At 36.4% G+C, this 21,510-nt stretch overlaps 1 protein-coding gene across 1 annotated transcript; it reads left to right on the forward strand.

Moving 5' to 3' along the window:
- The first annotated feature begins 1,434 nt into the window (after positions 1–1,434).
- LOC149082535 (cell adhesion molecule Dscam1-like) lies at positions 1,435–16,506 on the forward strand. Its single transcript, XM_089235783.1, has 15 exons — positions 1,435–1,852; positions 5,178–5,462; positions 5,565–5,684; positions 5,785–5,955; positions 6,054–6,201; positions 7,054–7,202; positions 7,300–7,431; positions 8,285–8,446; positions 10,108–10,178; positions 10,304–10,562; positions 10,805–10,903; positions 12,166–12,351; positions 12,818–12,988; positions 13,189–13,414; positions 14,263–16,506. Exons 1-15 carry the CDS (start codon positions 1,777–1,779, stop codon positions 14,279–14,281), a joined length of 2,274 nt encoding a protein of 757 aa, XP_089091909.1. The 5' UTR covers positions 1,435–1,776; the 3' UTR covers positions 14,282–16,506.
- Positions 16,507–21,510: the final 5,004 nt, after the last annotated feature.

Below are 21,510 nucleotides of genomic sequence, written 5' to 3' on the forward strand. Positions count from 1 at the left end.
AATCGCGTCACGTCAGAGACATTGTGAATTCCGATTCGTGAAAATTCTGTGACGTTGAAATTATATGACGTGAAATTCCCACGTCACAGAATTTCCACAAATCAGAATTTACAATGTCTCTGACGTGACGTGGAATCACGTCGCATCAGTGTAGTGTGTTTCAGACTTAAAGGTCGATCCTGCGTATGCCCAGAGGCACATTTACGGTTCTTTCCCCTGTGTTTGAGCTACACCGCATTTTAGCCCCTTTCTATCCTAGTCTAATTTTCATGAATAGGTCCTACTCTTTCCTCGAATGTACGTACACCTGTGTTAAAGTCACTTATAATCATTCCCATGTGTGTGCACACGCTATAGGCAGTGCTATCTTAACGCAATGGCCCGCCCGGGTCAATGGCCCGGGTGGGCCATTGACTCAAGTTCATGGCCTTTAACAGAGCATCATGTGGGCCCGGGAATTTCATTTTTCTGAGGCCCCTTGGATGGTTATAAATGTGTGCTTACCGATTTACAAGCTTAATCTCGAAAATCTTAACCAGGTGGAATTATCATGAAGCCCTCTCTCACTTGAGCCCTATAGGCTATGCCTGGTTGGGCCCTTGAGTTAAGACGGCACTGCTCAAGTGCAGGGGGGGGGGACACCTCGCGAAAATGAGATGTGTTTAAAATTTTCGAAAGTAAACATTTCTCGTCAGGTATGGGGGCCTCAGAAAAATCACTTTGTCCGAGGACGCAGGATGCTCTTAAGATGACCCCGGCTCTATGCCACTCACTGATCCTAGCTCTGTAGGTCACTCATTTGGTCATTCACATGTTTACTCACGCGCTAAGTCAATCCTTTGCTCACTCAGGTGCTTGCAAACTCTATAGATCACTCTGTAGATCACTCCATAGATCACTCTGTAGATCACTCCATAGATCACTCTGTAGATCACTCCATAGATCACTCTTGTGCTTGCAAACTCCACAGGTCACTAAATGCTCACTCACTAACCTAGACCCCGGCTGTCTAAGCAGAGGCAGATTTATTGAAGTTTATACTAATATTTAGCTGGCCCTTCTCCCATTCTACTAACTTTCATTCTCATCCACTCATTGCTGAAATTCGCCGTCCCTCTGAGCTTACCTCCCTGGGCTATAGCCCGCTTAGCCCCCCCCCCCCCCCAGTAAATACACCACTGCGTACGCCCCTGTTCATGATGAGAATTCATCTTTCAAAAAATAATTGAGAGAAAACAAAAACTTTTTTCTTTTTTTTTTGCGCGTAAGAAGTAGGGTTGTAACTCCATCTTTCGGCATTCCGGACGACTAAAATATCGATCCCTTTCGTGGGAAAATCGCCGCCACATCAGCAATTCTGTCTCGCACACAGCGCAGCCTTTTTCCTTTTTTTTCCCCTCTTCCTTCGAGATAAATACGGGAAAAAAAACAGTGCTTTGAAACGCACATGAAAATGGCGACCGAAGAAATAAGGAAACGACGAGTTATTTGGCAAGCATATTTTTGCAAATTGTTGCAGAGACATCCGATGTTTACTGTCATAAATCTACGCCGCTAAGAGACACGCCGATATCAGAGTCGTGTAATCGATCAGCGGTGACTGCTGCGGCCCGTCCAGCAGAAATGAGCGGAGGCTGAAAAAGTTTATCAGTTCCCTTAAATATGTATTCATTTTGTTTAATTTTCGTTAGTTTGTTTCACGTCCGAACGACGACGGAAAGATCGAGATGCGCTCATAACATGCACGAAAACATGGCCTCATCACATTTTTAGACCATGATATCTTCCTTCCGCGTGGTTATATGGTCGGTTAATTTCCTTGCTGTTGCCATACAAGCTTCGTTGTCTCAAGGTAAGTGTCGGTTCAAATTTCTCTTAATTAACCCTCTAATTTGCAAGCATTGAAATGTCCAGAGGAGTGAAATTTTGAGGGATTATGTGTTACCAGACGAGGTTCCCTGAATGCTATTACATTAGAAAATATATATATATTGTCAGCATTTAAAAAACTGTGGGAATGTTGTCTTTTTTCAGCGAACGCACTGTATTTATGTGATTTACATTTATTGCTTGCAGAGGCGTATTTATGGTTTTGCCGCCCGTGGGAGCTACACAAATTTTACCGCCCTTCTCCCATTCCAACCTAATTTTTTTGTACCGCTCATTCCCTGAATTTGCCGCCATGGGCTGTCTCCCCCACACTGTCTCCAAGTCACTCTTTTGATCATTCACATATTCGCTCGCACTCTAGGCAGGGCCGTCTTAAGAGCATCATGGGCCCCCGGGCCAAGTGATTTTTCTGAGGCCCCACAAGGCAAATTCTTGAAAACTTCAACTAGATCTCATTTTTGTGAGGCCCCTTCTTCGCTTGAGGGCCTCCGGGCCGTGCGCATGCCTTAAGACGGCACTGACTCTATGTCACTCTTTTGATCATTCACATATTCGGTCGCACTCTAGGTCACTTTTTTTGATCGCGCACTTGCCTGGTGCCTCGCTCTGTATCTCATTCTTTTGGTCAGTGACATGCTTTCGAATCCTCTAGGTCCGTTTTATGGTCACTGACATGTTTGCATAAATATTAGGTCACACTTTGGCTCATTCACATGCTTGCAAACTCTTTAAGTCAGTCTTTTGGTCTCTTACCGACCTAATGCCTCGCTCTGTATATCACTGTTTTGGCTTGCAAACTCTCTAGGTCGCTCACATGAATGCAAACATTCTAAGCCACTTGGTTGTTCACTGATCCGGTCTTTTGCTTTTTAAGTCACTCTTTTGGTTGCTCACGGATTTGGCCCCTCGTACTCTAGGCAAAGGCGGGTTTATGCCGCCTGTGGGCGCTGTCCACATTTTACCACCTCACACCCATTCTATTCATTTTTTTTACCACTAATTCCTCAAATTCGCCGTCCCTTCCAATTTGCCGCCCTGTGTTACAGGGTAAGGGATTACTTACTAGGTTACAACCTGGTAAGCTCCCCCCCCCCCCCCCCCCACCGGAAATATGCTTCTGATTGCTACCCAACTTTCTTATCATTGTTGAAGAATGCGCAGCAATGTGTCTCTTCCACACATGGTATTTCTCTCCAGAATGCAAGGGTCAAAATTCGTCGTTGCTTAGCTTGTCAAGAAATAGGAGACATGTGCACCTTTAAGCCTTTTTTTTTTAGTTGTAGAAACTTCACAAAGAACTAACGAGTAAAAATCGGATGTTTAACAGTTGCTTAGAAACATCAATGCCGAAACGAGCTCTCAAAATACATAATGCCTTCACTTGAAAAGTACAAGAAAACCACGTTGTGCTTCTGAGCGCAACATCATCAAATAAAAGGGTTAAGGCCGTGATATGAAACATATTGTTTTTGCATTTGCATATTAGACCAGGGCTGGACAAATCTCGATGCCAAAAAAAAAAAATTTCCTGAACAAAAAGGTAATTAATGCTTCTTTTGACTTTTTCAGTATATACTGACCCTCTTTCAACCTGCAATTTAGTAACTACACAAAGAAAAGTTTAGACGCCAGAAACAATTTTTTTTAGTTGCCGTGGCGCCTGGGATTTGTTCAGCCCTATATTAGAGACGTTATATTAGGCTATATATATTATTATCTTATAATGTCATACCTCGCTACAACATCAACATAAGACACTCGATAATAACACAGACTTCAAAGAGCTAACTGATTTGGTATTAGGATGTAAAATTCAGCTGTAGGATACTTTTCTTCCTTTCTTTCAAACCGAGCGCGATTCCGGTCTATTGCCCCATGGACAATTTACTACCGATTGAGTTGTGCCGGAAGTGTGTGTGTGTGTGTGTGTGTACCAGTCTGAATACGTATATAGTATTGTATCGGAATTTTTAGTGGTGCCATCTATATTTCAAATTTCGATTGAAGTGTAATGATTGAATATTTGTGCCGTTGTAGTAGGTCTGTTGCTCTCTGTGATGAGACTTTTTAACAGGGAGATCGGCTTGTGCATTCGCTCCTTGTAGTTGAGAACCATTGAAAACTAACTTCACCCGGCCACCATTGTGGCGGCGGCTGTAGGATACTAAGAGACTTGGCAAATTGTCACCATAAAACAAGCATCTTCAACCCGTTGCTCGCGAGCACCATGGTGCTCTCTGAACTACCCAGAGTGTTCGATGCTCGTGTCCGATTTCGTGTTTCCCGAGCACTTGATTAACGTCTCCCGTAAACAAAGTTGTACAAATTGCATTGAAGGGTTGAAATCATCCTGATTTCATGCATTGGTATGTCAAACTTTTGACACATTGTCGTGTTTTTCGACGTGTTCGAGAAGTGCTGCCACCTGCCTTCCGTATTGGAAACGGCAGATACCTGAGTTTTCTTGTTTGTATCGTGTTGATGAGTCCACCTTAAAATTAGAGGAATGATTTTTCCAGTCGGGTAGGGACCTCCTATTCACTTTGCTCGAGGGCTAATGATGCTGTTGAGACGGCACTGTTTATATTCTTGAGTAGGACCCTCCGGTTAAATCTTTCTGCGGGAATTTTTTATTGATTTTCTAATATATTTTAATTAAAGAATATAAAATCAATCTTCGGGACCCTAGGCTAGAGCTCTGTTACCCCTCACTTATCCTCGTAGGTGCCATGATATGAATCGAAATACGTGAAGTCAGTAACGATCATACTAACAGAACATACTAACATACAGCTGAAACATACTAACAGAGTCTGAAGTCAGTAACGATCATACTATGTATAGTCGACGCTCGTTATAACGACCCCACGCTATAGCTACCATTCCACTGCAACGACCGGCAGGGTAAGTCCCAAAAAGTTTTCATAGAACGACTATCATATGTATTTTACATTCGATATAACGATCCTTCCAATATGACGTCCGTTTTCGACAGAACGAAGAGGGGTCGTTATATCGACGTTGATTGTAGTAACAATGCCGGTCATGCGGAATAATGTATTTTAAAATAAAAGAAAATCACACTAGTCGAATGTATCTAAACTCTTTACGTTTGGTGTGCGTGAGGTCCCGGATAATCAATTAATTCATTCATTTTATTGCATTATGTGTAAGAATAAAGTGCACGAAGAATGTAACCTGTCACTACATTTTTAATTACAAATTATAATGACAGCGTTAATTTTTTAACCCTCATTCATGATAGAAATTAACTTGTTTCTTGTTAGTGCCGCCTAAGTTAGCGCCGTTGCCGAGAGATTTAGAGTTCAAACGAGGGGAAAGGTTTCAACTTGTGTGTTCTTGTCGGGAAGGTGATCCGCCGCTGACGTTCAACTGGGTCAAGGATGGACAACCTCTGCTCGAGTCCGTCGAGCTCAACATCAGGAGATTCGACGAGTTCTCTTCGTCTATAACGATAACCGCCGTACGCGAAGACAACGCCGGCAATTACACGTGCATCGTCTCCAATCTCGGAGGGACGGACAGCTCTACGGTCAGGCTCCGTGTGCTTGGTGAGTCTATTTTTGGAGTCTAACTAGCTCCTTGTTTTCTAGAGATGCCATTCAGATATATTCTTCTTGAATTGAGCGTATAATTACGTCTATTTTTCCTAGTACCTCCAACATGGCTGAGGCAGCCTTATGACATGTCAGTTCTGTCTGGAGCGAAAGTGACTCTGAACTGTGAGACATCGGGGACACCGAAACCCACTGTGACATGGAGAAGAAATAGAGGTACGTCTAAAAAAAACGAAAATTTCCTTTCACAGATGATTTCAAAAAATTCTTGTTGCTGTAGTTTTGGTGACATCATATCCCGCAATTTCCGGCACAGGTTTCAACTTACAGCAGATGGAGCCCCTAGTAGCGAATCATTGGAGAACGGGCGATGACGGGAGCTTGACCACGACCAACATCCTTAAGGAGGACGAGGGTTTCTATTCCTGCGAAGCGACCAACGGTGTAGGCGATGGCCTCAAAAAGACCGTTAGGATAGAAGTCCAAGGTAGGTTTGAGAAAAATTCCACTGATATGGTAATAGTACACGTGCAATGGGGCATTAATGACGATGGCAATTCACGTTATCCAATTTGTTATCTACAGTTCCGCCATCTGTTTCGTCCTCCCAACCGCTACAGACAGTGAAGAAAGGCGAACCAGCTATGTTAGCGTGCCAAATAACCGGTGACAAGCCTCTGACAATCACATGGACAAAAGCCAATCTTCCGCTTCCACTTGGGAACGAAGACAGGTAAGTACATAAAATTATCGATTACATTAAGAAATATCACCACCTTCGATATCAGGTCTAGATCTAGGGCAACGTGTCAAGAAAGTGGTGGGAGAGGGTGACTGGTGACTCTAATCTCCTCATAAGACTACTGATCTTTCCCACCATTGATGGGCAAACTTTTTTAGGAGCGGGCCATAAAACAAAAAAAGAAATATTTCGGCGGGCCGGACAAATTCTGACATCGATTCTTAAGTGTGATTTTTATGCTTAGAGATGAAGTGGCGGAATGTGCTGTATACTTTGAAGACTGTCACGGTTTCATTGCAAATGAGAGTCAATACTGTTTATCCTTTACATTTATGGGGGGAAAAAATTTACATATTTTGATAACTTTATGCATATTTATTGCATTTATTATTTGTTATATTATTTGTTATTATTTATTATTTATTTGTTCCATTGTTTTGCATATGCAAAACTTTTAAAATAAATTCCTATTTGGGTGGGGAATCATACCCTTTAAATGAATTTTTTTTAAACGCTGAAATTGAAAATTTCTATATTTTGAAGTCTGCGGCGGGGCGGATAGAACCTGTAACCACGCTGCATCTATCCCGCAGGCCGTAGTTTGCCCATCGCTATCCTAGACCTCGCCCTTTCCCTTCTCTCCGGAAATCAAATTTATTCATGAAATTTGAGATTTATTTTGGAAAATATGAAAGGAAACATTAATTTTATCCATATCATTCACACCAGTGATTCTTCATCCAACTTATAATAATATTCACGTTGTATGATCATTATGGCTGAAACTCAATTAAAATATTTAGAATGAATTTTGACTGACTAATTAATTGTATCTATTTTCAGAGTCAAAATAGAAGAGGACAATGCTGGTGGAAACACCTCGGCCCTGGTGATATTCGAAAAAACCGCTGCAGCTGATACAGGATTGTATTTTTGTTCTGCGAGGAATTCTTACGGGCAAAGCCAAGCTGCTGTTAGGCTTAGGATAATAGGTAGGATCAAGAAGATGACTTCCTCTCAGAGAATCTTTTTATTTAACCCTGAAAAAAAAAATGTATTTATATATACTTTTATTTGCGTAATTTATAGAAAAACCGAGTCCACCCATAGAGTTTCGGGTCGACGAGGTATGGTGCCGATCCGCTCGGTTCAGCTGGAGTCAGTCCTACAACGGCAATAGTCCCTTGAAAAGTTACATCGTGAGATATAAGAAGCGAGATTGTAAGTGTTGATGTGAAAAACGTATAGTAACATGCATTTTACCATGCGGAGGCTAATACTAATTGTTTACTTAAGGTATCCGACTACGTGCGAGAGCACTTTTCTATGAAATGGTGCTGGAGTGAACTTTAATAACATTTTTTGATAGAAACTGTCCTAAACTGATGAAAACAATAATAAATTTTGGACTACCTATGTCATTTTTGTCAAATTTTAAGTAAAGTTCATATAGTCTTCGAAACACGATTGCAAAAATTCTATAAATCGAATGTTTTGCTATTTTCACAGTACATTTGACTAGTGATGGTGTAGATTAGTAATGAACAAAAAATTTGACGGATTGTATGGTTTTCTCATAAATTACACTCAAATCTATTAATGTGAATTTTTTGAAGTTTCATTTTACATATCGTGCATACTAAACACTGTAATAATGATACAAATACATGCGACAGGCCTTAGATTTCGGTTCATAAACTTGACAATAATATGGCAAAATATCGTGTTTAAATTTTGAGATGATATAGTGAATAGACTTTTCGAAATCGTGTTTCAAACTCAATTAAATTGTCAAAAATAGCATTCTTCGTATAAAACGCTTTTAAAATTTTTATTCACAGATTACTTGTGTGTAAAAACGTAACACTAAAGTAGACGTAACTTCGTTTCTAGGCGTCATATAAACAAAACAGAGCTTGTTTGGAGAATCGCAACAAATAATGCTTTCATAAAAACATAAAAATCTATATTTCCTTCTCCAAAATGACGTTTTCAACGTAGTGGGATACCTTAAACAGTGATTTGATCCGAATATGATTGAATTTTCAATTTTCCATTATGTTCCCGTTTGAAGCTCCCTCAAAACCGACAGAAATGGTTGTGTCCGACTCCCTGAGATCTGTCGTGGTGCGGGACTTGAAGCCGCGGACAACTTACGAGTTCCATCTCGTAGCTGCGAACGATGTTGGAAGAAGCGAACAGTCGTCCGAGATCACCATCACTACTAGACAAGAAGGTGCTTTGCTTTTTCATGCTGATTCAAATCGTAAAATATATATATATATATATATATATATATATATATATCATTATATCATTAATCAAACATTATCAATTATTATTCTGGTATCATTCGTAATGGTAACTGAATCATATCTCGAGTTCACGCCATTCGGTGAATGGTATTTATCCTCTTAATCGTTGCAAATTTGTTTTCGTTTTTTAAATATAAATCAAACATATAGGGGATGTCTGTAATTGAAGTTGACTTGTTCTAAGATGCCCTTGTAATACGATGTTTTGGTACTGTGTCTGTAGAGCTTGAATTGCTTATTGCGTTATTGTTCGATGAGTGTTGATTGCTGTGATTGCCAGATCGTCCACGGAGTTGTCTTTGCTTGAATGGGCGTTGAGGAAGGGGTAGAGCATGCAGTGAAAATTCAAAGATACGTTGCTCATCCTCCAATTCCCCGATAGTCTTTTTCATTTTTTTCGTCTGTCTCAACAGCTCGTAACTAACCACCAGAAAATTTCGAAACTTTACGAATATCTTGGAGAATTTTCGAAGCCCCTTCGAAGAAAGCATCCTCTTGTATAGGCCCCAGGGCCAACAATATTGTATAAATAAATAAATAAGACCAAAAATCTCCGCATAGTCCGGGTGCCTGGAGACCGAAGGAGATCTCGTGATAACGGTATTTGGTACTATGGTTTTGAAGCGTAACAATGTGACTTGGTCTGGTGCTAGTCCGCTAGGTAGAGTCTCAGAATATCACTTTTTCTCGGGAGCCCCCCCCCCCCCCCGCATGCATAGCTTTTGCGTGTTCGTAAAACAGTAAATCTTCAATATTCCTCTGAGATGTGAAGCGGTATGTGTCCTCCTATTAAAAAAAATAATGGCCCACCGTTCTGTTTCAATGAAGAGATATAAGTAGGTGTGGTAGAAGGAGACATGGGCCATGCCGGAAAATGTGCGTGTATGTGTTGTGAACCTAACGTGAAGCTTGTTTTTATTTAACTCTTGTTATAGTTCTGCCATCTGTCATCAATTTTTCAGACTATGAGCGGCGTGTAACAATTGAGTAATTGTACCGTTGCAGGCCTGTTGCTCTCTGCGGTGATACTTTCTAACGGGGAGATCGGCTTGGATTCGCGCCTCGAAGTTGCACAGAAAACCAACTTCAGTCGACTACCACCTTGGTGACGGTGGGGTTCGGATCCGAGTCCTCGCTATGCGAGTCCGTCACTATGACCACTCGGAAATCACGTCAGACATCGACCGGTGTGTCCAGTCCCTCAATGTTCAATTACTTCGTAAAACAAGGTAGTTCACCAAACTATTTAGTGAAGAAATGGGAATAGGAATGGCTCTGCTGGAGATGTTTAAATATCCTGCCATGAAGCTTGAGCAGTCTAATCCCATGTTTGCAACAAAATAACATGTGCACCACAATATTAATAAGAAGCCTTCCCCCACCGGTGAATGTCGGAAATAATTCTCTCTTCTCTAAATTATCTCCGTATCTTCATTGAAGTATTTCCAAAGCTTCATAATTTTCTGATGAATAGTTAGCGCTAAAGGAAGCTCTAAATAGGTGACCATTAAATATGTACACCCTTGTACTTTCCATATATCTTTGATTTGAGATGTGATTATTTTTCCCATTTTTCTTGCAGAGCCAGAAGCACCACCAATGCACGCTCATGTGAAAACTAAAGATTCGAACGGGTTTCTATTATCCTGGAAAGTAAGCGCCTTGAATACAAGTTACATAAGAAGAAATACCCCCCACGCCAATTACGTACCAATTAAATCCGTACATGATGTTTGATAACAATTTGTAGTGACTATTCTTTCTTTTCTATCGGGCAGCCTCCTCCAGAGGATAAGTGGAACGGAGACTTATTGGGTTTCTATGTCGGCTACAAGCGTGTCACGCACGGTTCCACGGAATCGATTCCATTCACTTACAAAGTCATACCTTACGACGGCAGTGAATCGTCGCAGGTCATAGAGTATTACGTCAGTGGCCTGTTGCAATCGTCTAGCTACACGGCTGTCGTCCGGGCTTTCAACAAAGCTGGTATTGGTCCACCCTCTGAACAAATGCTGGTGAAAACCTCGTACGGAGGTACTATATTCCATAACAAATTTGAATGTTTTTATGAAAAAATTATCATTTAATAAATATCCGAAAATGAGAGAAAATTGTTGTTAAACTGAATACCCGTACTTCGGTAACGCTTTGATATCTCTCTGAGATGGTAAGTGGGGAGTGTGTGTGTCCAGTCTTTCAATGTTTATTGTTAAACTGAATAAAAACGCAGAAATAAATTGACTGCGTATTTTGATGAATTTGTTGAATCATTTCAGAATCGGCGCAAGTTCCTACAGTCGATGTAATTTCAACACAGCAGTCTTTGGTAACGTTGAAAATTGAAGCAATGGGAAGAGAAAAGGCACCTATAACACGTTAGATCCTCATTTATTGAAATAATTTGCTAATTCATGTGGACATGTAGATTTTAAAAATTACTCAAATGCATATTTCTATACATAAATAATATACAGCATATCCTGTAAGTCCTAATGCGGTCTTTATTTCACTAGCCGTTCGTCGTAGAGGTAAGATTCCATCTTAAAAAATGTTCAAAATGTGTTCAGAAATCGCTCTGGACCAATTTCGAGAGTGCAAATACAGTGAGTCATGAAATTGACCTATGAAATTTGGTTCGTAAGTCCCTTCTTCTAGGAGGCTTAACCCAGGCTGAGGGGAGCTGCTCTCGCCAACCCTATAAAGACTGGACCTTAGTTCCTCTGGCACCAATGGCGGATTATAAAGAGGAACTGGTCTTGGTCTCCAATAGAAAATAAACAGAAACCAAACCCGACGGGCGGGAATCGCATTTCCCATCGTCTAATGACGTCCTGAAGCCATTCCCTTACTACGAACAGTACATATCACATACACAGATCATATACACTCCAGCACAAGCCAGCGAATGTTCAGCACGGTATCGTCAAAGTTATCCATAGACTTCCCGCGCCACGACGTCAACGAACGCTTCTGAAGGACAATATTCAACCTTTGCAGAACTACTCTAAATTTTAATACGGTCTCTAGTCCCCTAACTTCCAATTAGAAAGTAGTTGCCTTGTCTCTCCTGAGGACAAGAAATAAACTCCATGTTTCTAAGTGCAACATTCACTGAGATATTCGAATTCGAAAATCGGGTAGAAGTGGGAGAAAATGGCATAAGCTGTGCTTCTTCCCCTCATTTATGCTGGTCCCCCCCCCCACCAAAGTTTTCCCGATTTTTTAATTAGAATATCTCAGTGAATATCACGCTTAAAGCATGAATTTTTTTTTGTTGTTGGCCTCAGGTGAGACAAGGCAGCAACTTCGTAAATGGGTTTTGAGGACGAGGGCGTGTATAAAAATTTAGATTTTTTGCTTTGTGGCACAGTATATTTTCACTCTCACAATTGGTCCAGAGCGATTTCTGAACACATTTTGAGCATTTTTCAAATGGTATTATTCTTCTACGACGAACGAGGAAAGTTGATGAAATAAAGGCCACACTATAGGATTTGCAGGACAATCTGTACATGGACCTTGTTTTGCATATATTGTACGCACTTGCTTATGAGTGCGTGAGATGTGTGTGTGTGATGTCAAAAGAGATATAAAATCATTAAAAATAATTATGACTTTTTCTCTGTACTTATTCCAGAATATGTTCTGCATATTCGTGAAGGCAGCGCCCACTGGTTGAAAATCCCGTTGGAACCTAATAAAGACGTGCATACGATCGGTGGCTTAAATCCTGGCGGTCATTACAAAGTATACGTCACGTCGAAGAACAAATTCGGTGACAGTGGTCCATCAGAAGTCATCACCTTCCGTACTGAGCCCGAAAGTGAGTCATCATCACTACTTCGAAATCAATCAATATATATACTGTATATATACACAGACAATGAATATTCATAATTATTTTATCTATGGGCATCTTTTTCAGACACCTCGTTGTGTATATCAACGCGAGTCACGCACAGCATTTTCTGTACAGTATTTTAATTTTTTTAGTCGATTTGCACGTCATGATGATTCATGTTATTTCCAAATGTTGTTGATTTTACGTGTGATTTTATCTGTGTATATTTATGCTATTTGTAAATTGTGAGAATGAATACAATTTTTCCGACACGGCCACGTCCTCCTGGGCAATGGGCTTAAATTGCGCAAGCGGTAGAGCCCGGCCGTGTTCGATAAGTAAGCAAGTAAGAAAGCCATTTCGTTGGGCTTTTGTATATTGTGGCCATTGAATTTGTATTTGAGTAGTTTTTGGACAATTTCGAAATAACTAAATGGATTCTCATTAGGTATCAGTGGATCAGTATTCCAGTATGAAGAAGAAGATATCGCCATACCATTCTTCCAGAGGCTATCCTTCATTATTCCAGTCGCTGTTTCATCCACTATAATTCTCGTTGTCCCTCTGACAGCCTGTTGTTGCTTCAGGAAACTTAGCAGTCTACCAACGACGAGGACGGGTAATTGATACTAGTTTATTTACACTTTCGAAGTTTTATTTCCGCTTAACCAGTTCACATCCAATGACCATAAATTTTGAGTTGTTTCTCAACCGAGTTACATAGAATTTTCATTTTCATCATTTGTTCATTTGTTCATTTTCGCCTTATTGAAAAAGTTGAATAATTTTGAGTTGTATTTGATGTCTTTTTTTTTCCAGAGGGAGTCGAGTCCAGGGGATTCACATACACTCCAGCGCAAGCCGGCGAATGTTCAGCACAGTATCGTCAAAGTTATCCATCTACTTCCCACGCCACGACGTCAACGAACGCTTCTGAAGGACAATATTCAACTTTGCAGAACTATGGAAGTGTCTTACCGCCAGGTGATCCAAGATTCGTTCAATTCGCCGAAGAAGCTAGGAGAGCTTCGATGATAGTTATACCGTAAGTTATCATCACGATCAAAATTCTATCTACCCGTAGGTGCATTTGTGGTTTTGCTGCCTGTAGGCTACACGAACTTTGCCGCCCTTCTCCAATTCTAGTCTAATATTCTTGACTACACTTTCCTCGAATTCGCCACCTAGTGCGCCGCTTGGTCCCCCCCCCCCCCAATTATACCACACACATTTGGTCACTCTCTACTGCTGCAAGTACACTTATGTTACTCTTTTAGTCATTCACATGCTTGCACACCGTTTTTGTCACTCACATGCTTGCACACCGTTTTTGTGTCTGAAATGCTTGCACACCGTTTTTGTCACTGAAATGCTTGAATACCGTTTTTGTCACTCACATGCTTGCACATTATCCATTGGATAGATTATACAACTATCAATTGTGCAATAATTTCTATCACAAATTAAGAAAATATTTCTCTTATCATAAACTGTTTCTCTATTTATAAGTTTTTTTTTCACTAACTCTGAAATTACTTCTTTCGAAACTTCTGAATTTTCTCTCTCTCTCTCTCTCTCTCTCTCTCTCTCTCATCAGTTCTGAAATTTAATTTCACTAAAAAAATCCAAATTTTTCTGAATTTATTTTATAATAATTTCTTTCAATTAATTCCGAAATTCTTTCAACTAATTATAAAATTTACCGTCTTTCAATATTTTCACCCATTTTCTAAAATTGTCAGCTGCTCACGACAGACAACTCCGAGAGCCAAATGTGGCCCCACGGGCCATATGTTGAAAACAACTGGCTTAGATAGATTTGACTATATTTTTCTTTCAAAAAGTATGTATATAAAAACCCTGTCCAAATTACTAATTTCTCTATTTTTCCAGGGCGAAATCAAATTTCTGACACTGTGACTACGACTCCATCTTCGTATGAAGAACGGGCCTTCTCGAAAGTTGGAGCACAAGAAAATGGATGATATTCTATTTTAAAAAAGCTTCTTCTTTTTAAAGATTACACGAAGCTTATTTTATCACTTGAATTAGTTCATAATTTGAAGATGCCATAATAATAGTTATCGCGCATAAAATTTCTTGATGTCAGCTGCCACTTTCGATTATTTCTAACCCCATTCACAAAATAAATATAAAAATTTCTAAACATCAAACTGATTTTTTCAATGTTTAAAAAGTGTTTATTTTTCCGAGAAAGTTAATTTAATTCAAAATAATAATAAACTAATATGAATTTTGGAAGTCAGTAAATGCAGGGTGAGTGATCATAATTAAAGTTCCCGATGTACTGAATAGTTTTTTTCAAAAAACTATTCATCCGAATACAGCCAAATTTGCCGGATATCTCAATGAGACATTGGAAGAGAGATTTATGCAATAAAAAAAGTCCAATTTTTAACCACAAGGTGAATAAGTGGCGCTTTTTTACATTGAATTTTTTTTTTCATGGAATACGTCCACCAGAACGGGCAGTGCATAGGTCTGTGAGTGGTGTCAGTATACTAACACTGCTCTCAGACCAATGTAGCACCCGTCAGTATACTGATACTTCTCCGATCAATATAATTCCCGTTCTGGTGGGGATGCATTCCATTGAAACTTGGTATATACGCTTTATGGACCATAGAAAAAAAAAGAAAATGCAATAAAAAAAGCACCACTTTTTCACCTGGTGGTGAAAATTTTAACTTTTTTCCGCATAAGTCTTTCTCCCATGGTCTCATTAAGAATCTTGAAAATTTTTCTTTGTTCAGATGAGTGGTTTTTGAGAAAAACTATTCAGAGTACACGAGAACTTTAATTGTAATCACTCTGTATATAACGCATTTACCAAACAGCAATTTAATTCAGGAATATTTAGAATTGACTGAAATAACTCAAATCAATCCGAATAATTAATCGAAAATTCATTGAAATTTACATTTATAAGCTCTTATTAATATTCAGTTCCTTTGTTTAAACCAGGATTTTTCGCCCTTTTCGAGCGAGTTGGGAGCACTGTTTTATGCGCAGCATTAGAAGAGCATCCACTTGAGGATTCTGACATATGCTTAAAGCAGAGGTGCACAACCTTTTCAGTCTGCGGGCCAGATATGTGGTATTTCTGCTGCTCGCCGAGCCGACCAGAAACTCGAATACAGGCTATACTTTAAACATATGACCCTATTTCACGGGACCTTCTCGTTATTTTGGCTGTCCCAGTTGTCTATAAAATGTTCCGTGTTTTCCGATTTTCAACGAATTTTACTTGAATTTATATATTTTTTACTGAAATCAAGGACTGAGATTATAAATTGTATGATTATAATTATCACTCCAATTATCGTAATTAATAAGTTAGATAAAAATACATAAATTGAAGATATTTTCCAAACATGTATGTTTATATTTCATTTTTTGGTGAATTACATTTTAAGTGAGTTGCAGTAAATCTCTATTTCAGACCGTTGGTGATTTTTTGGCACTTTCAAACGATAGTTGGCAACTTTACTCACCTCTGACAATATTTTTGGCTATAGATAGTAACTTCACTTGCCTTTGGCAATTTCTTCGACTATACTTTACTTTCCCTTGAAAAATGTTTTGGAGACTTTACTTCCCTTTGACAATTTTTTTTTTTGCTATAATTTGCAAAACTTTTCTCTTCGGAAACATTATCGGCTATGATTAGCAACTTTACTTCCCCTTGACAATTTCTTTGGCTATAATGAACAACTTTACTTGTTTTTGACAATTTTCCTGGCTATATATAACCCGTATGTGCGTGTGGTTAACCTTATATTACTGATACTTTTTCACCGCAACATGTCCGCGGACCGGATGAAACCCCTTGGTGGGCCGAATTTTGACCGCGAGCTGGAGGTTGTGCACTCCTGTCTTGAACTAAGACCGGGCTAATGTGAATTATACGGAATGAAACTGATGTAAATCAAGACCATACGAACACGAAATCATACACAAGCATTCAGCACTCTTAGATTTTTCAAGGAGCATTGAAGTGCTCACGAGCAACAGGTTGAAGATGCCTAATCTGAATCATTCACTATTATGCCATGATATCTCCTCTGTGTATACGATAAATAAATTCACAGTATTATTAAAAATGCAAAATCGTATAACAAAAAAAAATGAATGTGATAATCGTCTACTGTATACAAAAAAATCTGTACAAATATTGTACATAATGATGATCATGTGATGGTGCAAATAATGTAAATACAAAATTACTTTATTTATTTGAAATTTATTATCAGTGAGTTGGAAATACTCGAAATAATGGAACTCATATTCAGCTATGTATATTCTCCACCATGTTCAAGTAAACATGTACAAAATTAGTGTCACTGAAATAAAGTTCAGTACTATTATAGTTCCATCATTTTGATTGATTAATTTAAAAACAAGAAGAGTTAATTATAATTCATTGATAAAAAAAAAAATTTAATCTTAAATTTCCTCAAAGTGAAATCAATGTGCATCAACACACCATGTTGCTTTAGTTCCTATGCTTATAAACACGTAAGCTTACATCTAACTTGCACATAAGCTTTAATGTTTACACAAAGCATTAAAACTTCAAAGTGTGCGCACACGAATGGCACTAGAGACTACGGAAATGATCAAATAAAATTTAAATTATTGGATTTTAAAATTTTATTTATTAAATTTCTCTTTATGAAATTATTAAAAAAATATTTTTAAAGCTAAAATAATTTCGAAATTGAAATTTTGTAAAATTAAAATTATTTCTAAATTGAAATTTCATAAAAATTTATTCATCATTGATTCTAATACATGAGCAAAATAATTTAAAAGTTAGAACCATTAAAGAAATATAATCAAAAGTATTGGAATTATTAAAATATTAAAGTTACATAAAAATATGGAAGTTACTCAAAAAAATGAAATTATCAAAAAACAAAATTGTGTAATGTATGAAATTTAATAATAGTAATTAAAAAATGAACTTGCACAAAAATTGAGATTATATAAAATCAGAATTATTAAAGTAATAAAATTTATTCGAAAATTAAAATTAAGAAATAAAAATTTCCTAAAGTTAAAATCATGAAGAAATTTATTTTATTTAAAAAATGAAATCATTTAAATGTTGAAAAAATGAACTTGATTTAAAAGTTAAAATTGTTTGAAAATTAAAATTATATGAAAATTGAAGTTCCTTAAAAAAGAAATGATTTAAAATTATGAAAGGATAACAATTTTGAAAGGATATATAAATTAAAGAGAGGATTTTCAAAATCAATTATGTACTGATATGTAAATGTATGAGTGTGTTTTATAATATTTTCTTGCCAAAGTTCCTTAAGAATTATTTGTCTTTAATGAGTACCTGAATATTTTCAAAGTTATTATTATTATAGCACAATCAATTGTTTTCCAGAGAGAAGTTTTTGTAAGGACTGTTACAATGTATGAAAGAGAGGTATGTCAAAGACTGTTGTTTACATGTTTTATGAAGTATGTTGGAGAGTTTGATGTATATATAATGTCGGAAATTTTGTTCAAACTGAGAAAAATTCCTAGAAAATGCAAAAAATTCGGTTTTAAAAAAAAAATGGTCATGTATGATGATGATGATGATGATGTAAAAATGATCATTTTTGTAGAAAATATGTGATCCAAATATATATTACAAAAATAAAAATATTTCTTTTTGAGGAATGAAATTTATTCATTATTTATTATAATTACAGATTTTTTTTTTTTCATTTGCATTCCAAATTGTAATCAGAATTGAGATTTGAAGAAAAATTTTATCTCATCAATAGATCTGATATCCTCGGGATACAGTCACACCTCGATAAGTCGAATGTGGAGCAGCCAACAAAAAACTTCGAGTTATCGTTAATTCGACTTATTGAAAATTCCGATTTCAGAATGGGAAAAATAAAGATTTAGTAAAATAACAGCACTATTTACGAATATCGTATTTTTTTTATACAAAAATTGCCACGTTTTTAAGACAAATAAATTACACTGGTCGAATGGTCGACGCGTTTCGGCTCTTCAATGGAGAGCCGAAACGCGTCGACCATTCGACCAGTGTAATTTATTTGTCTTAAAAACGTGGCAATTTTTGTATAAATTAAAACCAGGCAAAGTTACTCATTTTTTTGTGAGAATATCGTATTATTAAAACACGTAAAACTACTTGAGATGAAGAAATTCGAAAAGATAAGTTTATTAGTTAGTTAGATAATATTTAATTATTGAATTAGAATTTTCAGAAATAAACTAATCATACATACATATATTATAGAAACAGACGCATACATGATACTCGTATAAATGAAACGAATTATAAATAACGTGTCTAAATTACGGTAAATGTATAATAACCGGTTAATATGCGTACTTGACAATCGTCTTGGTAAGTTTGATAAATTTATCACTTTTACCGGGAAATATACATAATACCCAAGCATCGTTTGTCAATTTGATAAATGCTAAAAAAAATTATCACTCCTATCAGTGATTATGTATAGTAACCAAGTGTCATTGGTAAATTTCATGAATACTTAAAGTTGATTGCCATCTTATCTGTGATTGTACATATTATCCAAGAATAATTAATGAATTTGATAAATGTGAAAAAAAATTAAAATGAGTCTAGTGTGTGTGATGATTATAGTCGGACACCGATATAATAAATTTTACGACCGTCCCCCGATATAATGATAACAAATTTTACTATCTTACCTCGATATAATGATAACAAATTTTACTATCTTACCTCGATATAATGATAAATTTTACTATCTTACCTCGATATAATGATAAATTTTTCGATCGTACCCCGATATAATGATAACAAATTTTACATATTACCCGATATAATGATACAATACATGCATGAATTATACATGTATATAAAGTACGATTCATAGCGTTTACGAACGACGCGATGCTTAGATATTATGCATAATCGCTGTTAAAAGAGAATTCTTTAGTACTGATAAATTTACCAACTATGTATAATCGCCGGGAAAAGTGATAAATTTAGGGAAATTTATTAAACTTACCAAAATGCTTGGTAAGTATGCATAATAACCGGTTATTATGTATAATAGCAGCATTAATCACGTTTACCACAACGTATACAAGATACGTTATGGTAATTTTTCTGTCAAAAAAAATGCAGTGTATCTCTATTTTTTGTCTTTCTTTCGTGAGAAAGTCATTCACTTTTGCAAGCAGACAAATGAATCGGCAAAGAGTAATACATACGATAACGATATAAATTGTCATACATTGCACAATTAGACAGCTATACATTTACAGACTTTTTTTTTCAATTTATTGGATTGAGCACAACACATAAAACATACAATCAAAACAACGGAGAAAGACACAAAAAATGACATTACGATGACACAGACACTCTGTGATCCCAAGGGACTACAAGTCCTTTCAGAGGGTCAATATAAATAAGATTGAAGAATAAATTGGATTATGCAACAGCCTTGTTAATGTACTAATTGGTTAAATATTTTATAAAGTCGTATATATATTTTTATAAGAAAACACACACACACACACACACACATATATATATATGAATTTTTTAGTTGATTAACAGGAATGGTTATATTTTAGAGGGTTTTTTGTTAGAATGATGTATTGTGTGTTGTTTTATGATCGATTATTGTTGTAGTATGGATTCTAGGTTAGTTTTTATTGAGAATATACATAGATATATTGTGATTGAATCTTATGTTATTATTTGTTTGATCAATTGCATGGTATAGGTTCATTATTTTTGGAGCGGTATATCTATAACTCTTTTGGAATAACGTTTTATTTGTTTTCGGCACTTGATATATGTTATTCAATCTAGGTGAGGTTCTATTTTGTTTTGTTTCTAGCCATTTATTGTTTAAGAATGAAAATTTTATTAGTCTATATAAATATAGTTTTGTCTTATTGTGACATTCTGTTACATAATTGTTTGCTGTGGTGTTTGTTATTCGGGATCTTATTTTATTACATATATTATCTGGTTTTTGGTTTATTTGTTTGACAAGCACCTCCACAAGCAGTGATTCCATATGTTACTATTGAGTATATCCAGGCATAAAATTTGTAAATTTAAAAATAAAAAGACATAAATTTTGTGTTCAAAAACAATAATTGGTTAAAGGAGAAAGCAAACATAACTTCGGCAAGAATTGAACATGAATTTGAAGTTCCAAAAATAAATAAACACCTTTCTCAAAAATGTTTCTCGTTTACTGCTCCATAAATTATGAATTCATTTCAATCGACAGCTCATAATCGTAACAATAAATATGACGTTTTCATGTATGCACAAAAAGCGTACAGAATATATTTTAAGATTGTTGTTATAGAAATAGAATACAATGTAAATAACGAAATCAATGCGAAATATTGGGATAATTTAATCGCAGCTGAAACAGACATTTTTTACATTGTCATGGTACAAAAAAAAGGTATATATATATATATGTATATATATGTGTATAGCATATACGTATTTATATGTGCATATATGAATAGTATTGTGAAACGAAAAGGTATATTTATTAAACACTCATTACTTATACAAGAAATATCGTAAATCAACAATTCAGATCTGATAATTCAAATTTTCACACTGCATATATTTTTGAAATATTCATATCTTATTACGTGACATTTATTAACATAACATAAATTCATGGGGCTGCCTGGAAAGACATTATGTTCCTTGGGGCCCAATATGATTATTGTTTTCATGTCTTGTCCTTTCTATGTGGTTTTTGTTTTGTCTTTTATATGTATTCTGTGTTTGTTTTTTGCAAATAAAAAAAAAAATTATTAAGTGCTATTTTTTAAATTTCTCTCATTCCCGAAAACTTCGACTTAAAGGAAGAAAACTTCACTTTAAGGGAAATGTTTAACACTAAAATACGGAAAAAATTTCCGAAATGAGTGAAAACTTTGACTTGAACAGACATTCGAGTTATCGTGTTCCAAAATTTATAAATAACTGAAAGGTCAAAAGTAATTAAAGAAATACTTTCGTTAATTTAGAAAAGTAATATTGCAATTAAATGAAAATTTATAATTAATGAAAATTAATTTCAGAATTGATGAAAA

The sequence above is a fragment of the Pholcus phalangioides genome, unplaced genomic scaffold, assembly GCF_987345545.1.
Source record: "Pholcus phalangioides strain wild (caught in Gottingen) unplaced genomic scaffold, Ppha-v1.0 ptg000009l_1, whole genome shotgun sequence".
Lineage (NCBI taxonomy): Eukaryota > Metazoa > Arthropoda > Arachnida > Araneae > Pholcidae > Pholcus > Pholcus phalangioides.

Bases quoted from the DNA above. Each gene is read 5' to 3' on its own strand.
- LOC149082535 (XM_089235783.1), top strand. From the start codon at position 1,777: ATGATATCTTCCTTCCGCGTGGTTATATGGTCGGTTAATTTCCTTGCT. The intron at 6,202-7,053 runs GTAAGTACATAA...ATCTATTTTCAG, and splicing joins CCACTTGGGAACGAAGACAG to AGTCAAAATAGAAGAGGACA. The intron at 12,989-13,188 runs GTAATTGATACT...TTTTTTTTCCAG, and splicing joins TCTACCAACGACGAGGACGG to AGGGAGTCGAGTCCAGGGGA.